The sequence below is a fragment of the Mauremys mutica genome, chromosome 3 (assembly GCF_020497125.1).
Source record: "Mauremys mutica isolate MM-2020 ecotype Southern chromosome 3, ASM2049712v1, whole genome shotgun sequence".
Lineage (NCBI taxonomy): Eukaryota > Metazoa > Chordata > Testudines > Geoemydidae > Mauremys > Mauremys mutica.
Window position 1 is genome coordinate 105,349,435 of NC_059074.1, and position 20,524 is coordinate 105,369,958.

General features: G+C 41.7%; 1 protein-coding gene across 4 annotated transcripts in view; it reads left to right on the top strand.

Annotated features, from left to right (window-relative positions):
* ARFGEF3 (ARFGEF family member 3) overlaps positions 1-20,524 on the top strand; it is a 119,835-nt gene that overhangs the window by 71,705 nt on the left and 27,606 nt on the right. For 2 of the 4 annotated variants that reach the window (XM_045010877.1, XR_006578229.1), the window contains exons 12-22: positions 2,926-3,038; positions 3,881-4,791; positions 7,899-7,982; positions 9,034-9,200; positions 10,214-10,379; positions 14,538-14,645; positions 15,054-15,269; positions 15,501-15,611; positions 17,216-17,366; positions 18,260-18,574; positions 19,787-19,920. In XM_045010877.1, coding sequence (XP_044866812.1) covers positions 2,926-3,038; positions 3,881-4,791; positions 7,899-7,982; positions 9,034-9,200; positions 10,214-10,379; positions 14,538-14,645; positions 15,054-15,269; positions 15,501-15,611; positions 17,216-17,366; positions 18,260-18,574; positions 19,787-19,920 — 2,476 coding nt within the window. The remainder of the gene's footprint in view (positions 1-2,925; positions 3,039-3,880; positions 4,792-7,898; positions 7,983-9,033; positions 9,201-10,213; positions 10,380-14,537; positions 14,646-15,053; positions 15,270-15,500; positions 15,612-17,215; positions 17,367-18,259; positions 18,575-19,786; positions 19,921-20,524) is intronic. The other 2 variants (XM_045010878.1, XM_045010879.1) reach the window with 1 other exon arrangement.

Consider the following 20,524-nt stretch of genomic DNA (forward strand, 5'->3'; position numbering starts at 1 on the left):
TTGGCAACACTGGAAATATTTGTGCTGTATTACTCTGTTGGGAGCAGGTCTTGTGACTGAGGCATAACAGTCCTGATGGGTGATAGAAAGTAAAATGATTCTGTTCCCAAGTTCTCTGGCATCTTTTCCCACCCTCTCCTCTTGCTAAAAGGAGGCAGTCAGCCTGGCACTGTAATGTTCAGAAAGCCAAGATGGATATATCTTTTGATTCAATGCCAGGTTTTTGAGGTGCAGTAGGATAGCTACAAGGTAGCTGTCAGCTTCTTGAGCAGCCATGCCAGCTCCAGTCATTTCTCTAACTGTTCAGGAAAGCATCTCAGTACCAGAGACACTAGAACAGGAACATAAGAATGGCCATTCTGGGTCAGACCAATCGTCCATCTAGCTGAGTGCTCTCCCCTTGTGGGTATCAGGTCTAGCTGCTCCAAGAAGCAATCATTTACAGAGTCTCTAGAAAATTTATTTCTGCATCATGTCCTGAGGCGATATGTATCCAGCCAATATGAGGATGGTTGAAATCCCCCATTATTATTGCGTTTTCTATTTTTGTATCCTCTCTCATCTCCTGAAACATTTTCACCATCCTGGTCAGGTGGTCAGTAGTATATTTCTCCTGCTATATCCTTTATTATTCAGTCGTGGAAATACTATCCGTAGAGATTGTATGGTACAGTTTGATTCATTTAAGATTTTTACTATATTTGATTCTATGCTTTCTTTCACATATATTGCCACTCCCCAACCAGCATGACCTACTCTGTCATTCCTATATATTTTGTATCGTAGTATTACTGTATCCCATTGATTATCATTGTTTGACCATTCATGCTGCCTTGTAGAGTGTGAGGCAACATTAACAATAATGTGTTAATCCTTGAGGGCTCAGCTGAGTGCTAGTTCATCATTTAGCAGTAAGGCATTTCCTGGGAAATATCCCACCCTCTAACTTCATCACCTCAACCAAGCTTCACAATCATCATCACTGTGTACCAGTATTAAATTGTTTAAAACTTATACTGTGCATGCATATATATATATATAATATATACACACATACATATTCATACACACACACACACACACACACACAGAGTCTTTTGTCTGGCAAAAAATTTTTCCCTGAACCTAACCCCGCACCCAGTTTACGTTAATTCGTATGGGGAAATTGGATTCACTTAACATTGTTTCACTTAAAGTAGCGTATTTCAGGAACATAACTACAACGTTAAGCAAGGAATTACTGTATCTGTATTTCTAATGAACGAATCCTCCATTACTAGTACCTGTCTCTTCCCAATAACTGGGAGAGCCACCAAGAATCAAAAAACTTCCATGGAGCTCCTTTGAGCTGTTGCTGACTCCATGGAGTACCTTTTGCTGGGATTGCGCTTTACTTTACAGTCTCCTGCACAACAACAGTCTCAACGTACATTATTGTTTAAAAAATATAATACATTTAACCCGAGGGCACTTTTATAGCTCAAGCACACAAAAAACAGGTGTGTAGGAGTGAAGAGTTTCTAAACAGGACATACACAGCCACTAGGTTAGTCTTCACAACTCGTTGCCGTTCTGTGGGTTTGCCTTTCTTTGTGATTTAAATAATAACAAAATGTAAACCTCAACCTAAGCTTTTCCTCGGGCTTCAGATTGTTGTTAAGGTTTTATAACAGGCCCACCATCCCCAAACACCTCCTTCTGGCAGTTCGCATGGCCCTCTGACCAGGTTCCTTAGAATCCCAAATAATGCCCACGATTGATTAGTAACTCACAAATTCTCCACTCAATCATAGTCTTCCCCTCTTGGGGGTGGGGGGTCCTCTTCAGTCCCAGTCTCTACACTGAAGGATGACAAACAAAAAGAATACCATAAAAAACTCTCTCGCCCCTGTGGCCTTGTGACTTCAGTCTCTCTTCCTGTTCCTCTTGTTCCTTCATTCTGTTCTCAGGACACTGACTCACAGGGCCACCACCCTCGAGTGTTGCTCCTTCCCAGGAACTAATCCATCCCTGTAGCTTTCCCAAATCCCCTTATTTCTGGCTCTAGACAGCTACTGCTCCTCCCCAGGACCTTCTCTCCTTGACTACCCTCAACTCCCAGTTTTAACTTCCTCTGTCAGCCTACTACACCCTCTCCAGATGTACCAAATGAGGTCAGTCACCTCCCCAGGTGTTCATTAGCTCCCTTTCCTAGGCAGATATTCTTTACCAGCCCTGCCCTGGGCCATTCACCTTGGGTAATGGACCAAATCTCCTTAAAATGCCCAGTCAACCTGTAACAGGGTTCTTCATGCCTGACACATGTATCCCATCCTCTTGTTCCCTCTCCTGAGAGAGGCACACTACCTCCACTTTTATCTCCTGATTGGAATTAAAAAGAGCCACCACCTGCCACTATGAATCAACAGAAGTTCTTCTGCATTTTTATGCAAGATCCTAGCACCTAACAACTGGGTGACTCAGCAGATGATCCCCCTGCCCCATCTTGCCCTCCCTGTGTGGGGTCCTAGATCTGTTACACTATCAAAGATGTTTGCTTTATGTTTAATATTTGAATTGTCTTCTATGCAGTTTGTCTGCATTTACCTTTTTGTCTGTACAAAAGTACAAAGTGAAATGTGCTTGTCTTTTTTGTATTTTTCTGCTTATTTTTAAAGCATTGTAAAGCATTCTGTATTTGATTCATAGTTCAGTGTATGCAGTTTCCCCATGTCTTCCTCTTTGTTTAAAAAGAAAAGAGAGAGAGAAATGTAGCCTTAATAAATGAAATAAGATGTATTTTCCTTTGATGTGACCTGTCCTTTGACAGTGTTAATAGCTCAGCTTCTCCTTGATCCAGATTACTCCATAGAACAAAAACTCATTTATTTAAGCGGCATAGTGATTAGATAACTCTTGGGTAACTTGGATTTTCTTTTCTTTTAGATACTAGGTAGTCCACGACGGCTCTGTGATTTGGCAGGACCCTGCTCCTCTGAACCAGAATCCAGAAAGAGGTCAATCTCGAAAAGGAAGTCCCATCTGGATCTTCTCAAACTGTATGCTTTATTTCCTTCTTTAGCGTCTTTTCTTTTAGGTGTACAAACTTGTTACGGTTGAGTATCTACTGGAAAACCACTCTACCAGGAACGTACACAAATGAGAACCATGTAAACTTTCTTCCTAGTTAGCAATGCTAGTGAACAGAGCTGTGAAAATGGAGGAGGAATAAAATGTAGTAAAAATTAGTTTCTTAGGACCAGATTTTCAAAGGTGTTTATGTAACTAAAGGTACAGATAGTCCCACCTAGTGGAATTTCTTAAAATACCAAAGCAGGTTAGGTACCTAACTCCATTGAAATCCTAAATCCACGTAAATACCTTTGGAAAATCTGGCCATTAGGTCCTGACCCTGAAAACAGTTATGCACATGTTTAACTTTAAGCATGAGTAGTTCCATTAGATGTTAATGGGGCTGCTCAGAAACTTAGTTAAGCACATACATAAGTGTTGCAAGATCAGGGCCTACAATAGGCAGTTGTAGCTCTGAATACACAAGAAGAGCAGATCTGTTGAGTTAGGAGGTATCATTTTGTATGGGTGCTTTTAAAAAGAGAGACTCATTTTACATCATTTTAGTTTTAGATCTCCTGATTTGCCATTTTTAAATCTAAGTTAATTACTGGGGGGATATTTATTTTTTAGTATTTAAAGGTGAACTTGAATTTAAAATAAAGGAACATCAAGGTGGTGATTTGCCATGAACAGTCTTGTAGGACTATTCCACTATCCTGCTTATTATGAAAATTGATGATGTATGTTAGCAATATCAGCTTATTCTAGGAATCTGATTAATCAACTAGAATAAACTTCATTTATTTTTTTTATTTTGAAATTGTAGTATCATGGATGGGATGACTGAAGCTTGCATAAAAGGTGGTATTGAAGCATGTTATGCCTCCGTTTCTTGTGTCTGTGCCCTGCTCGGGGCATTAGATGAACTAAGCCAAGGGAAAGGCCTTAATGAGGAACAAGTCCACCTGCTACTCCGACGCCTGGAAGAATTGAGGGATGGGGCTGAGACAAGCCGAGACTCCATGGAGATCAACGATGCTGACTTTAGGTGGCAAAGGCGCATCCTGTCATCGGAACATACCCCCTGGGAATCGAGAAATGAGAAGAGTCCTGACATTAGCATTAGTGTTACCACAGATACTGGTCAAACTACTTTGGAGGGAGATATGGGGCAGACTACTCCGGAGGATAATCCCGAAGATCAAAAAAACTCTCTGCAGTCTCCAGCTGGCCAAGACTTTAAAGTGATTGGGTGTAAAGAGCCAGAATCAGAAACAATAGAGCAGCCAGATGTGGTTCAAAGGAGTCACACCATCGTTTATCCAGATATAACTAACTTCCTGTCGGTTGATTGCAGGACACGGTCCTATGGATCCAGATATAGTGAAAGTAACTTCAGCGTTGATGACCAAGATCTTTCTAGGACTGAATTTGATTCATGTGATCAATATTCCATGGCAGCAGAGAAAGACTCTGGGAGGTCAGATGTCTCAGACATAGGGTCTGATAACTGTTCCCTGGCTGACGAAGAGCAGACCCCAAGGGACTGTCCAGGTCATAAGTCCTTGCGTACCGCTGCTCTCTCTTTGAAATTACTGAAGAACCAAGAAGCAGACCAGCACAGTGCCCAGCTGTTTGTCCAGTCCCTTGAAGCGCTTCTTCCTCGGCTTATAACACTCCATAGTGTAGAGGAGGTGGATTCAGCGCTCCAGAATTTTTCCTCGACCTTCTGCTCAGGTTTGAAAGCAGATATTTACTATGCAATCAACATGCAGTATGTTTGAAGAGCCTCTCTTCTAATAAGCAATCATAAAACACTTCTAGAATAGGCAAACTGATGGTGTATCAAGCATATAAATGTTCCTTTAAACAAACTATTGTTCTTTGGAGTGAAACAAAATTCTCCAAAGTTTACTGAAGTCAATGGGAGTCTCTCCATTGATTTTAATAGACGGGCCCTAAAATCAATAAAGGGAGAAGATAAATTTTGATGTGGTAGCTAAGTTTCCCATTATATTGTACTGTACATGAAAAGAGCAGAGTGGGGGAAAACAACCTCTTCTGAGTAAGGAGGGCTTTGAATCTCATATTAGCATAGGGATAAAAGGGGCATAAACCCATCTCCTATTTTAAAACTGATTAAATATAGCTTGCAATGCACCTGCATTAGTATTAACAATTCAAAACCTCACAAAGAAGCCAAAAGTCTCACAGTAGTGCATTTTTAAAAGGGCATCTGTTCCTATTATTACTCTATATGTCACCTAAACAGACTCTCGTCCCACAGCAAGTGCAAAATAGTCAAGGGGCACGGGCATTAAAAGAGGTCAAATGAGTTACACTTAACTTTTCAGGGTGAGGATCTTTGGGAGTTTGATCTTTGCAAATTAAACAAAAGATGACCAAGTGAAAGCTGATTTTTTTCTATTGAAAATATACGTTAGGCTAGTATAAATATTTTCTATTTGTAAAGAGATTTCTTTATCCTGACAATGAGCCAACATGCAAATGTTCATTAAAATATATATTTCTCTGTTTCTTAACTGATTTCACCACAACGACCTGTACCCTTGGTCCTCTCTTTTTTTCATTCATTTATTCATTCATTCGTTCATTCTGTCACACACACAAACTCAGAAATGACGCATTATATATCCTCAGCCCAAAGAACACAGGCCAAAGAACCTCACCCAATAATTTCTGCATCAAGCCCATACTTTCTCTTTGAGCTATAGCATCTCGTTTAGAAAGCTATCTAGTCTTGACTTAGACTGCAAGTCCTGGAGAATCCACCACACCCATAGCTAAGCTATCACAATGGTTAATTACTCTCACTGTTAAAAAATTTCACCTTATTTCTAGTCTGATTTGGCCAAATATTAAACAAACAAACAAACAAAAACCACTCAGCGAGTCATAAGACGCTCCCAGGTGTTTTTCACATGGGAAGAAGTATCCTAATATTTTCATGGATCCATGGTTGCATATTAGCAAAGAAAGTTGTTGTGTCCTCCCAACATCTGTGTGCAAGTCTCAGTTGATGATTCAGTGTTTAAAAGATCTGTTGCTGTTTTCTTTGTGATGGTCACAGATGGAAAGCTTAGCTTCTGTAAAGAACCCAGTTACTAAGCAAATGATCTGACCTATAGCTACAGTAGATACAGTTAAATCCATTAAGTGTGGATGCTAACAAGCTAACTTGTGAATTTTCAATAAATCCGTGTTTCAACACAGAGAACCCCCATCCTACCTACTTTGTTCCATTTATATTTTTTATTATGCACTGGGTCAATGCAGTACAGTATTATTTACAATAGTGTCTTTCATACCAGCTATGTCCCAAAATACTTACACAATTATAGAATTGAAAAACAGCTGAGAGAGCATGAATTTATGAGGTATAGAGAAGGGAGTACTGATGTGTTTTCAGATGAGATTTGAAAAAAAAAAGATGTAAAGTCAGCCAGGTAGAGAGATACAGGAAAGGTAAGAGTCAGAAATATGTCATTGGGAAATCTTACGATTACAATTTTAATCTTTTTTTCCCCCCAGAAAAATCTTCCCCTATTTGTTGCTGGATCAAAACAGTGACAATGAAAACTTATAGTACTAAGTTGGGTGCTTGTTTATACAGTACAATTTAATACTTCATTACCAGAAAGCTCTCGGCACACAATCTTGATTTAAACAAAATATTAAATCTGTGTGGTATGACTTCTGTGACCTGTCTACACAATTAAATGAATTGTTGTCCACATCCAGACAATGAGTTCATTTGTTATGGGTGCAGCTTTTTATATTTAAAATTACTAACCAATATTCCTTAAACACAGACACAGCTATTTTCAGAACAGTACCAAGGAGTTAATTCTAACAAACCAGACATCATTGTTTGGATAATTAAGCAGGACAGTTAGCACAGCTTATCAGTCATCTATCATATTCTGTAAAAGCAGCAAAGAATCCTGTGGCACCTTATAGACTAACAGACGTTTTGCAGCATGAGCTTTCGTGGGTGAATACCCACTTCTTCGGATGCAAGACATATTCTGTTAGTGGCAGGGTTTTATGGTGTTTGTGCCTTGCAAATAGTTCATGAATGCAGGCCTACACATTAGCTGCTAGTTCCTTTTAGAGGCTGAGCATCCGCTCAGTCCATTAAATGTATGTGAGGGAACTGCCACTTTCCCATGTTTTAGAGGAATTGGTAACTTGGGGGGGCCAGAGTTTCAAACACTTTGGGCACACAAATGCATACCTAATTTGCATGCACACTTAGCCATTTTCATTTTCAATTTTGCAAATTATTGCACTTTTAATTGCAGTAATTGTGTACATCAGTTTGGTGTGCTATTTTGTATGCATTTTATATGCAAAATTTTGTGCCTAAGATAATAGTCCATGTTTTCTTTAAAATATTTCTTAAATGCCTTATTCTTCTTTCATGCATCTGATGTATCTTTTATAAGCTGACTTTAAGTAGCAAATTGATATATTGTAGCTGAGAGTTTCATTCTCATGGTCTCAATCCACCAAAGCACTTACACACATGGGTAGTTCCATTGCAATCACTGGGACTACTCATAGACTTAAAGTTAAGCACATGGTGAAGTGTTTTGCCAAACAGGGGCCTATTACAAGACAAGATAAAGATTTCTCCCAGGTGTCACCACAGGAATATCAAACATTTTCCCGCTCACAAGTAGTATGGAAATCTTTGTGGACACAGTACATGTCCAGTCCCATCACTCCTTTTCCACACACACCACTCGCTTAGACAGTTATTCATTTTTTTAGACCCGCCCGTGAACAATTATTCACTTTCTAAATCCGCCCTCAAACAGTTATTCACCTTATCCACGCCCCCAAAGTGACGTCAATGGAAAGTCCAAGGAGGCAGCAGCACAGAACTTTCAAACCCTCACGAGGCAAGAAAATCATTATTTTTTTTCTGTGTGTGGTTTTTTTAATGTTATCGTTTATTGTATCTTTTTTTTAATCTTGTCTAAGAACAGGCATGATCTTTATGGTGGGAGGAGTATACTTGCAATAAACCACTTGGTAGTTATCAAATGACTCAGCTTTGCTGAAACATTTAACCAACCTCAGAAGCTGTTTCTTGCTTCATATCAAATACTCCTCTAGGATGATCATTATCCCTTAATCAATCAATTAATATTCTATAAGTGGAGTTTAACAACAGAGATGAAGGCCCTAAAATACTGTGGCCATCTATAGTTTAAAAATAAAAACAAGGATTCAGATAAATAATCCAGTTACTTGACTTATGTTTTCCTACCAGTAAGTCAAACTAACCAACCCTGAAGAACGTGTATAGCTCTGTCTAATATCTACCTGAGAAGGAGGCATCAGGCCATTATGAAAATGATCAGATGATATAGTTACATATAAATACGTAACACACCTGATTTTCAGAGGTACTGAGCAGTCACAGCTTCTGTTGAAGGCAAGTGGAGTTGGGAGTGCTTTGCACATCTGAAAAGCAGCTATTTGTGCTACTTACATGAGCTGTCCAGCATTTGCTGACAATTTGAGGTGTGCCAAGTTCCAGCCACGTTAGCACCAAATATTTCTCCCTGTAATTGTAATTTTAGGTCAAAGAGTGATGTTACGGGGCTTGATCCTCCAAGGTGCTGAGCACTTTGCCCCTGATTTCACAAAGCATTTAACCATGTGCTTAACGTTAAACATGTCAGTTGGCCTTTTGAAGTCTTGGACTAGTCATATGGTTAAGTTAAGCACATGCTTAAGGACTTTGCTGGACTAGAATCAGAGTGTTCAGCACCATTCAAGATAGGAATGGAGAAAAATATTGTTTATATTAAATGTTCATGATAGACACACATAATATATATTCATTACTATTGAAAGGCCTGTGTTTTACTAGAATTAAGTTATGATTGTTCCAGAATAAAATCTATTTGAAGTGTGAGGGCTCACACTCTGCCTTTTCGTTAGATATGATGTTCTCACCAGGATTTGAGGGGAACCCCAATTTCAGCTTCCAGACTCTGATGAATGCAGACAGTATCTACATGGTCTCGCACTACACCCTTCTTCTCAACCTGAAGGTATCCAACTCTGACTACTATAGGAAGAAACCTGCCCAAGCACCTGTGTTACTGGTAAGTGAGGAATATAGAACAAACCATGGTGAGAAGTAAAAATTTCTGTGGGTGGCTAACGATGCAGTTTTTATTTTATTTGGAGCAGCTGAAATATGTTCATTTCCTATCAACCATTTGAGAGTAGGCAGAGAAACTAACCTGATACTTTCAAACCATGAAGCTACTATAAACTATTCACTAAATTTGACCTAAATTTGCAAATCATTTTTGTTACACACCCCCCAAATGCATTTTTTTGATGAATAAACTATTGGCCAAAATAAATTCACCTAGCTCTAGTTGACATCATTTGGGGCAGGAGGGGAGAAACAGTCGTTACCGGTACTATTTAAGAGTATTTCGATTCCAGTGATTATCAAAACTATTCCTTGAACATTATTAGCATTTACCATATGTTTTTATCAATTATAATAATTCAGTCCTTACAAAATTTCCATTGAAGTCTTTAGGGGTTGCACCCCTTGCACCAGGCCTGAACTTGGCCTTGTGTGTCACTAGAAGTTTGGCCCTTGTAAGGACTTCAGGAATGGGCCCTGTCTCATTAAGGGCTTAGTTGCTAGTGCAGAGCCTGTGGAGAGCAGCAGGTGTCATCACATCTCCCTGCACTCAGGTCCTACTCAACAGGCTGAAGTTGAGGGTGTTGGACCATGGCCTGCCTCCCACACCCTTTTTGGGTCTTGTACAGCCCAGGAGAAGTGTTGAAGGATCTGTCCCACCAATTCCCTCACCATAGGAACTGTAATTGTGCCTGTCTCCTACATGAGCTGTCACAAAGAGTGAAAAGCTCCTTGCACCATCGCACTTGCCGTTGTCCAGGTGTGTATGGGCCAGGCATGATCTAGTCCTAGGTCAGTTCTTACTCTTACAGAAGCTCCATACCCCCATCCTTTTCCTCCTCATTTCTTCAGCAGTCTGATGCACTCAGAGAGGAGTAGTGGATCTGCTGGCTCAGGCTTACACTCTGGTGACTGACTGTCATGTTACATTTGGATTTGAATTGTTCTCTGCAGAAGGAGTTTATGAAGCAGGTTCAGGCCAGTGGAGTATTGATGGTATTCTCTCAAGCGTGGGTTGAGGAGCTCTACCATCAGGTACTGGAAAGGAACATCCTGGGAGAGGCTGGTTACTGGGGAAACCCTGAGGAGCACCGTCTTCCGCTCATCACCATGTTAACTGGTCAGTATTATGTTACCATGGCCATATGAACACAGTATTATGATCGTATCAGTACAGATTAATTTCTAAATGCATTCTGCAGATGCCTAAAATATTAAATACTTGAACATTAGGCTTCATTCAGTTACCTGTAGATCAGCATGCCATAGCGCTAAAATATGGCGCTTACTAAAGTGCCAGTGGAGAAGAAATTGGATTCAGTTATGGCACATATCTGGTTGTTTAATCTGGATCAGACACTCTGTATTGAAATCCTGGATCAAATAAAAAAAATACCCGATAGTACCTTGATTCCCTATGGCCTGTGTGACCAAAAACTGAATAGACTATGAAAGGATTCTTTGTTTTGTTTCTTTTATTTGTGTTTATGGCAGTGCTGCAAGCCCCAATGCAAAGTCATGAACATTGGAAAACATAATTCCAACGATACATTCAAAATGATGGGGTGTAAATTAGCTGTGACCACTCAAGAAAGGGATCTTGTAGTCATTGTGGATGGTTCTCTGAAAACATCTGCTCAGTGTACAATGGCAGTCAAAAAAGCAAACAGAATGTTAGGAACCATTCAGAAAGGGATAGATAACAAGACAGTAAATATCATAATGCCACTATATAAATCCATGGTATGCCTACACCTTGAATACTATGTCCAGTTCTCATTGCCCATCTCAAAAAAGATAACTTAGAATTGGAAAAGGTACAGAGAAGGGCAACAAAAGTGATTAAGGGTATAGAACAGTTTCCATATTAATAGAGATTAAGAAGATGGTGACTGTTCATCTTGGAAAAGAGACAACTAAGGGAGGATATGATAGAGGTCTATAAAATTATGAATAGTGTGGAGAGCGTGAATAAGGAAGTGTTGTTTACCCCTCTGCAGAACACAAGAACAGGTGTCACCCAATGAAATAAATGGGCAGCAGGTTTAAAACAAACAAAAGGAAGTACTACACATCACATAACGCACAGTCAACTTGCGAAACTCATTGCCAGAGAATGTTGTGAAGGCCAAAACTATAACTGAGTTTAAAAAAAAAATTAGATAAGCCTGGAGCATAAGTCCATCAATGGCTATTAGCCAAGATGGCTAAGGCCCTGACTGCCAGATGCTGGGACTGGACGACAGGTCATGGATCACTCAATAATTGCCCTGTTCAGTTCATTCTCCCTGAAGCATCTGGCACTGGTCTCCGTTGGAAGACAGGGTACTGGGCTAGATGGACCATTGGTCTGAACCAGTATGGCCAGTTTTATGCTTCTAATCAGAATCAGGGCTCAGTTGTGCTAGGCAATGTAGAAACATGCTGTATAGGAATGTTCACTAACTGATTTGAATGATCAGAGCATGTTGAAAGTAGCTCTGTAGCTTTATCAGAGACATTATAGGGACAGATCCTCAGCTGGTGTAACTGAGCTTGAGGGATTGTCTCCGGCAGATGCTGAAATTATCCTCTTTTTTTTGATGTCTTGGAATCAATGACCTACTGCTGCTCCAACAATCTGTCAGCAAAAATATAAATCTAGGATTTGTGTCCAGAACATAAAGAACATGCCCTAGTGGATCAAGCACTGGACTGGACTGTAGGAGACCTGAGCTCTACTCTTGGCTGTGCCATTGACCTGCTGGGTGACCTTGAACAAGTCACGTCCCTCCTGGTGCCTCAGTTTCCCCACCAGTAAAATAGGGGCAGCAACACTGACCGCCTTTGTAAAGCACTATATAAGCTCTGACTGTTGCTGTTGTTATTGCTGCTCCTTGGCAGTTCTGTCCCAAAAAACTTCCTGCTCTATTCATCAATGGTTATTAATAACTGATTGAAGTCAGTGGAGCTATTTCAGTTTACACCAGGGAAGATGTGGCCCACAGTGTTCTATAGAGTTTGTCTTCTACAGAATTCAAAGGCATTTGCCTCCATAGTAGCAAGCTGCCATTATTGTTCAAAAAATAATAGTTTTGAAAAGAAGCCAAAGGGGCTTTTAAAACTTAACCAGCACATGTAGGTAAATACTGATGAATGGGAAAGGAAGCTGTGTAACTGCCTAGAAATAGGGTGATTCAACGCACCAAACTCCTTTGTCACTGCAGGTCTCTCAGGGGGAATCTTTTGAAAAGAGCATTCCATGTTCTGGGCACACATCCTAGATTTGTATTTTCACAGGCAGATTTTTGGAGCAGCCGTAGGTCACTGGTTTCATGATATCACAGCAATGTAATGTCAGGATACCCAGGGCTCTGTACAAGCATAAATGCTAGGAGTCCGAGCCTGCACTTTTTCCACTGATTGAACTCCCATTAGATTGATACTATGCCAGGGATATGCTGAAATGCTACTGCTGAGACATAACTCTGCTAAGAAGCTAAAAGACCAGGACTCCTCTGACAAACACTTCAGTGCTCCCTTTAATTTCCCTAGAAAGAAAATTTAGGCTGAATATTGTGAAGGAGGTGGGGATGCCTGTAATATTTTATCAATATTCTACATTCTGTTTGTGTTATGTGCAGTATGATTACACGGGGCTCATACATGTAGAGATTTCTTGTATTAAGGAACAGTAACTTCAGGGAGCCCCATTTACTGGAGTCATTCATTCTAATATTTTACCTCCAACAACGCTGAGTTCAGTCATCCAGCTTGTAATAATGGGGGAAGGGCTGGAACATAAAACTTTGGGATGGATAAAAAGGCAGCCTCCAAAGGCAGAGACTGCTGGGGACCAGAGTGAAACCCAGTCCCTAAAGTTTGGAGTGTCTGGGCTAAACTACTAGGCCTACCTAAGCCTATAGGTAAGATAGATATGCGTGTACATCTTTCATTGTGTTTAAAAACCCTTTTCTCTGGTTACGTTTTGTTCCTACTGTTAAGATTAAACAATCATTTGTTTTGAAAAGGCTGTTTTGGGTCACTGTGTTACCCACTGGTCTCAGCTCCCAAAGGGAAGGCTTGCAGTACCCAAATCCAGATGGGCCTGCACCCCAAGCACACACTTAGAGAGGCTAGCAGAGTCAAAGATGTGGCTTACTCTGAACTGTGACTAACACCAGGAGAAAATTTCCTGTCAGTGAGGTCAACTGGACTATGGACCAAGGAAAGTGATGGATGCCCTTCTCTTTGAATCATTTAAAATTGCACTGAAGAGAACACTAAGGGATATACCGTATATACTCATTCATAAGCTGAACTTCATAAGGGAAGCACCAGAGAAGGGGGTCGGCTTATGAATGGGTATAGAGAGGGAGAGGTGGGACACAGCCCCTCCCCCCAACAGAGGGAGCAAGGAGAGGCAGCACAGCCAGCAGAGCCAGAAGGGAAGAGGTGGGGCCAGAGTCTTTCCACTTCTGGCCACGCTGCTCTCCCCCGCCCAGCCTCCGGAGCTGCAGTTGCTCCGGGGCTGGCAGGCTGCAGCCGTGCCGCTTGGCCCCGCCCCCCAGAGCATGCTGTGGCCATGCCACCCAGCCCAGCCCGCTGGAACATGCTGTGGCTGTGCCGCCCAGTCTGGCCCGCCGGAGCAGGCTGTGACCGCGCTGCCCAGCCTGCCGGAGCAGCTCCAGCCAGGCCAGAGACATCCTCCCCTGGCCCTCCCCAGATAAGGTGGGAAGGGTTGGGATGGGGAGAGAATGTGGGAGGTCCCGGGCTAAGGTTGGGGTCACAGGGGTTACTCCCCTGACTCCCAGCTTCTCCCCCCCAAAAAAATTTCCCCACCAGTTGCTGTCCTGGCCCGTCAGGGTAAGCAGCTGGCGCGCCGGGACACTTTGTTTACTTAAGTTTACCCCTGTGCCTGCAGACGCTCAAGGTAAACAAACCATCTCGGCCCACCAGCCGCTTATCCTGATGGCCCAGGAGCCAAAGTTTGCTGACCCCCGAATTATAGGGTCGGCTTATGAATGGGTTATAAACATTTTCTATTTTTACTTATCCATCTTGGGGGGGTCGGCTTATAAACGAACTGGCTTATGATCGAGTATATACAGTAATTCTTATTTACCTGGAGGCCCTTTTGCATCCTCATTAAGGTCCCTTCACACTGCCAGAGACACATATAACTGAGAATCAGACCCTTAAAAATATACCATCAGAAATTGTGGAATTCTCTTAGTGCAGTAGTTCAATATGAAATGTTCTTCTGACCCCATATGTGTGTGTGTTTATGGTCTGGCAGACATTGATGGCTTGGGGAGCAGTGCTATAGGTGGGCAGCTGATGGCATCTGCATCAACACAATCTCCTCTGACCCAGAACCAGAAGACCGATGATTCTGTTGTGGCAGGTAGTGAGTCTATATTGCGTACATGTATGTGTCCACCATTAGTAGGCTTATAATATACAGTAGGACCCCATGGAATTTATTCAAGTGTGCAAAGGCTTCAGACAAACAGGGGACTAAGCCCAGTGAAGTTATATCATGGATTAATTTAACCGAAGTGTTGTAATCACAGCTGGTGCTGCAGCAGGCTTTAAATAGTTTAACTGTGTTTTCATATAAAGTAAAACACATTCAAGAACATAAGATCAAACATTTAGAATGTAAAGTGGCCTAAGTCAATAAAGCCTATGCACTAGTCAAAACATCAAATGGTCCAGCAAGTAAGGAAGGAACGGGGCCTGTTTCCCCCTAATGACAAAGCAGCAGCTATTTCACTTTCCAGGAAAATGATGGATGCATTTCTTGCTCCAGGTGTTGCTTTTGCCCGATACCTTCTGATCGGTTGCTGGAAGAATTTGATTGATACCTTATCCACACCTTTGACTGGTCGAATGGCAGGAAGCTCCAAAGGGTTAGCATTCATCCTGGGAGCTGAAGGAGTCAAGGAGCAGAACCAGAAGGAGAAAGATTCCATTTGTATGAGCCTGGATGGACTGAGGAAGGCAGCCCGGCTGAGCTGTGCTCTAGGTATCAGTATGGACTGAATTCCTAGATGGATTCATGTCATTGGATGGACCAGTGCATAGTAAATGTTCTTAACGCGGGGGGGAGGGGGGGGAAGAGTGGAAGCAAACTGGGAAGCCCCGTAAAGCTGGTGTAGAAGTCAATAGCCCTGTTCATGATGCTGTCTGATGGTAAGATTGCATAAATCCAAAATGAAAATGCTGATTAGACAATAACTGTTGTGCCTCTTTGTAGGGGTTGCTGCTAATTGTGCATCTGCCCTTGCCCAAATGGCTGCTGCCTCCTGTGTTCAAGAAGAGAAGGAGGAAAGAGACGCCCAAGAGCCCAGTGATGCTATAACTCAAGGTAGCTACCATTGGCCAAGTAGTCCTTATTATCTAATGTTCCTTATAGTAATGACATTGTAAAGTATTTTGTTATGGGAAATAGGGGTGGGGGGATTTCACTGCCACATTACATTGCCATGCAAATATATGGGAAGTGCATCTACAGGGGGAACCATTAGTCTCACACAGACTTCACTGTACCAGGACCTTGTTATTACTTCACACTCCATTTTATCCTATATAAATCTTCTACTGATTCAGTTGAACACCATTAAACTCAAACTGTATTTTAAAGTTTCATCTTTTAAAGTTTGGTGACACAAATGCAGCCATAGTGGCACCTGAGTAATAAAAACGTACGTCTTATGTGTCTGACGCTGCCATGAGTTGAGAAGGACACCAAAATGTGCTCAGTCTTACTTATTTTCATGACATTCACTCCGCTTGCTTATTTACATATACATCCTTTACCATTACATATTCTCAGATGTTTAAAATTGCCTATCTCTAAAGTGTATTAAGTTAAGCTTGATGAAGCCGAAAAAATGTAGTAACGGGATAAAAAGTCAGTCACTTCTAGTATCAGAGGGGTAGCCATGTTAGTCTGTATCCACAAAAACAACGAGGAGTCCCCACGAAAGCTTATGCCCAAATAAATCTGTTAGTCTTTAAGGTGCCACCGGACATCTCGTTTTTGTCACATCTAGATTACTGCTTCAAAGCAAATCCAGATCGTTAGTGATGCAAAGTTGTCAACCGCACATGTTTGGTGGCCTGAGTGAAATGAATTTGGAGACCTCATTCCAGTTCCCACTGGATAAAAGTTCATGACACAAAAATGGCTATCACAACTGGCCCTAAGTGGCAGTCAGCAGAGGCCAAAGACTGAATAGGTGTGAGAGTGAAAACCCTCTGACACCTAGAAGAGAGAGCCCTGGAAATGACACTTGGGGCATATTGGTTGATCAATGTGGGAGAAGTAGAGCTGGCTGGAGGATGACAATTCTGTTTCGTGACAACTTTCAAGATTTCAAAATTGGTGTTTGTTCCACCTTAATACAAACACAGACCTTTCCAGTGTTTCAGTGAAAAGGAATGGTGGTGAAAAATCTGTTTTCTGATAAAAAAGATCAGGTTTTCGATTTGGGTCTCAAAGTTATCAAGTGACCCAGGAGTCCACCCTGGACCTCAGAGACCTTCCTGTCATGAAACTTGTCAAATCTAATACATCTCCATGAAGCATCTCAGCTTCAGTGAAAAGAAATTGTCAAAAATAATTCCAACCAGCTGTAGAGGGAAGCTTGCACTGTGTCTTGCAATGCTTTGTCTGTTGTGAATAACAAGAAGATGTGAACCTGTAATGGAGTCAGTTTAGCGCCTTCCATGAGCAGTACAGTCTCTCTCTCTCTCTCTCTCTCTCTCTCACACACAAATAAAAAGGGATTTTTTTTAGCATGTACATCCGAAAAAAGTGTTTGCTTTTATATTTTGCCTAAAACGCCATCTTCATATAGATCTTTCATATTGTAGTCCTCTCCATCCCCACCATCTGTGAGAACAAATGTTTGTTTGTTTAAGTGATGCATGTTCTTAAATAATCTTCTTCTATTGTTAACGGGACAGTGAAACAGAAAATGGAGCAGAAGCTGGAACAGATGGGGAAAGTGCAGGGAGTCTACCTGCACCCTGCTCATGTTTTGTGCATGGATGCCATCCTCAATGTGGGCCTGGAAATGGGAAGCCACAATCAAGACTGTTGGCCACATGTGTTCAGGTACAGGAATCTACCGGCTTTAGGTCAGAAAATTTATTTTAACAGAACCCAACTCCTGCTACCTAGAGCGAGAGAGAAATAAATCTGTCTGCATTCACTTTATCATTCTGGGAGGTGCTCCAGTGCCACACACACAAATAGTGGACCTGGGAGACTGAGTGCAATTCAGTGGGAGGAGATTTTTAAAAGGGCCTAAGGATAATCTTAGATACACCCATCTGATTGCTTTCCAATCCTTAATATATTGATCCTCTCAGCACTGCTGTGAACCAGGGCAGGCACAGGGGGACTAAGGCCTAGATCCTCAAAGGGTATTAAGGCATCTAACACTCCCTTGTGCAAGGACACATAGGAAGCCTGCAGCAGAGCAAGGAACTGAACCCAGGTCTCAGCGCGTGCCCTATCCACCAGGCTATCCTTCCTTTCTAAGGTCATTATTGGAAGTCCAGGCATTTAGGGACAACATACCCCAACAGGCACTTCTGGAAGTCTCCCCCTCAGACTGTTAATAAGTGCAATATCCCCTTCAGAGAAATTCCAGGCCACATGACATGATAACAAACCTCCACTTGCCTGGCACCAGATAGGCTGGCTCCAAAGCAGACGTGACCACCTACCAGGGGTCTCCATTACCATTTTCTGGTAGTGGGACTCTTTTAGCTTTTATGCCCCCCTTTATTGTGATTGGCCTACATCACTATGTGTTTTCTAAATGATTAAACTAGCTGCAGTGACAGACACTATTAGAGACCAGTAAAACAAATACATTGGACTTCATTATTCTACAGATGTTTCCAGATTACCTTTAAGGAGCAAGTGCAGTGCAGAACCAAACAGTTCTATAGTGACTGACTCTAGGGATTCACGGTCCATCTTGTCCCATTTGTTCTCAGGGTGTGTGAATACATCAGCACTCTGGAGCACACCCATTTCAGCGATGGCGCATCTCAGCCCCCTCTCACTATAACCCAATCACAGCAAGCCACAGGAGGGTTGCAGGTGGATTATCCGTCTACAAACTCTCCCCAGGAACTGACCCCTGAGCAGGAGACCACCTTGAGCAACAATCCTGTCATCCAGCCCGTCTCCATCCAGGACCTCATCAAGGAGGGTAGCAAGGGCAGAGCTTTCGACTTTCGTGGAGGCAGCCTGCTAAGTGGAAGCAATGCCGCCAAGGCTGTCCTCATCCTCTCCACACAGGCTGACAGGTATGGATGGCAATGTCTGAAACCTGGTTTTGGCTTCTCAAAACCTCTCCTGAGCCTTCCTGTAAAATTAAGGGAACAGGCTGCCAGTTCTGGACCTTACAGATGTTTATGCCATTCGCTCAGCAGCCAATGCTATAGTTGAGGTGGGGCTGAGATTTCTATTAGCACATCCTATTTTCTCATACTTGTAACATGCTAAAAAAATAAAGATCTCCTTTTTGCTGAAATTTTCCATGCTTGGGCTCCATCCCCAAGAGGAATGTATTTGTAAATTATGAGCAAAAAATAGTTAATGCCTGGGCAGCATAATTTGTATGCTGCATCATTTTTTATTTCAGAATTGCAACGCTGTGCACAGGACTACAGAATAATAGCGCTCTTAGTTATATAGGTGTGATTTTTCATAATGTAAGTTCACTGTGGACCTCAACAGGCACCTGATCCTGTCCCATTCAAGTGAAGGAGAGATTTTCTGTTGACTGAATGAGAGCAAGATTAAGCCCTGACTGTCTCCGTTTTTGACTTTGCTGTTACGGAATTTCACTGTGATATCAGTCAAGATTAGTGTTGTGATCTCCTTTTGAAAAATACATAATAAATAGATAAATTAAAAATCCAATTTTACATTAATGTAAAGTTCATCTTACAGTTTTAAACTACAATCCTAATTCAGAAAATTCAGAAGCTCCCTGGGAGCTTTGGATGTGCAGTCTTGCTGAAAATACCACCGCTTGCCTAGGTGCTGAACTTTAGGCTCCCGTCTCTGAAAATTTAGGCCTAAATTTCTCAGAGTAAGATTAATTCATTTATATTACATATATATGGGGCTTGCTCCTCAGATAGTGCAAATTGGTGTAACTGTGAAGTTAATGGAGCTATGTCAATTCACCTCAGCTGAAGAGCTGACCCATGTCATATTTTGGATTGTTAGCTATTGTCATTAAACCACTAGATGTATTTTGAGGTGGGATTAAGAATGGTCTGTGCCGCAGTTAAAGCCCCAGAAAGAGTTCTGGTTAATTTTGGACTCCCCTGTTCTTCCTCCCCCTAAAAATAATAAAGCTGGTGGATCAAAGTGGACTCAGTATATAACACTATGTAAACTAATCTGCTGCTAACACTGGCAGGGTAGTTGAAGTTCTTCAATGCACGTAGAAACTTTAACCTCCATGGCTCATTTTCAAGTTACATTCTCTGCACTTTTGCTTACAGGCTATTTGAAGATGCTGCTCACAAGCTAAACCTGATGGCATTGGGTGGCTTCCTATACCAGCTCAAAAAAGCTTCTCAGTCCCAGCTCTTCTACTCAGTCACAGATACAGTTGATTACTCCTTAGCAATGCCAGGTAAATCTACTAAAGGCTTCATGAGGATTCAGGTGTTTCTTGTATATTTTCTGCATTTCCTACATGATTTACTTTGTGTTCATTTTCCTACAATATGCCAGGGACACAGAGCTCAAATAAAATACAGAGTTCAGTGTGAAATCCCTCTGATGGGGAATTGCAAAGCCTTTTCAAAAGATAGCTACAGTCCCTGACCAAGAGAGCTTTCAACTTCTGTGGTACAGCACCTAGCACAACAGGGCACTAATCCTGCCTCAGACATCTGGGTGCTACTATAATATAAACAATAATACATTTTAAATGTCCTTTAAGATTCCAAATTAGTAACGTCTATAGGCTAAATTCAGGTGTGACCTAGATGGCAGGTGTAGGTTACATGTCACTAAGTGGGTATACATGGTAATAAGCCATGAGTGGGTTGTAGACAGGACCTAACAAAGGCTCTCAAGATAAAGCAGAGGGGATATGTTCTCCAGGTTTCTCCCTCTGTGTGGAATCCACCCCTCTGTAGCACAAGGCCTGTGCAATACTTAAGTCTCCCATAGGTCTTCAGACTGGGCATAAGGACCTGATCAAAAAGAAATTTTTCCATTGACTCAAAGAA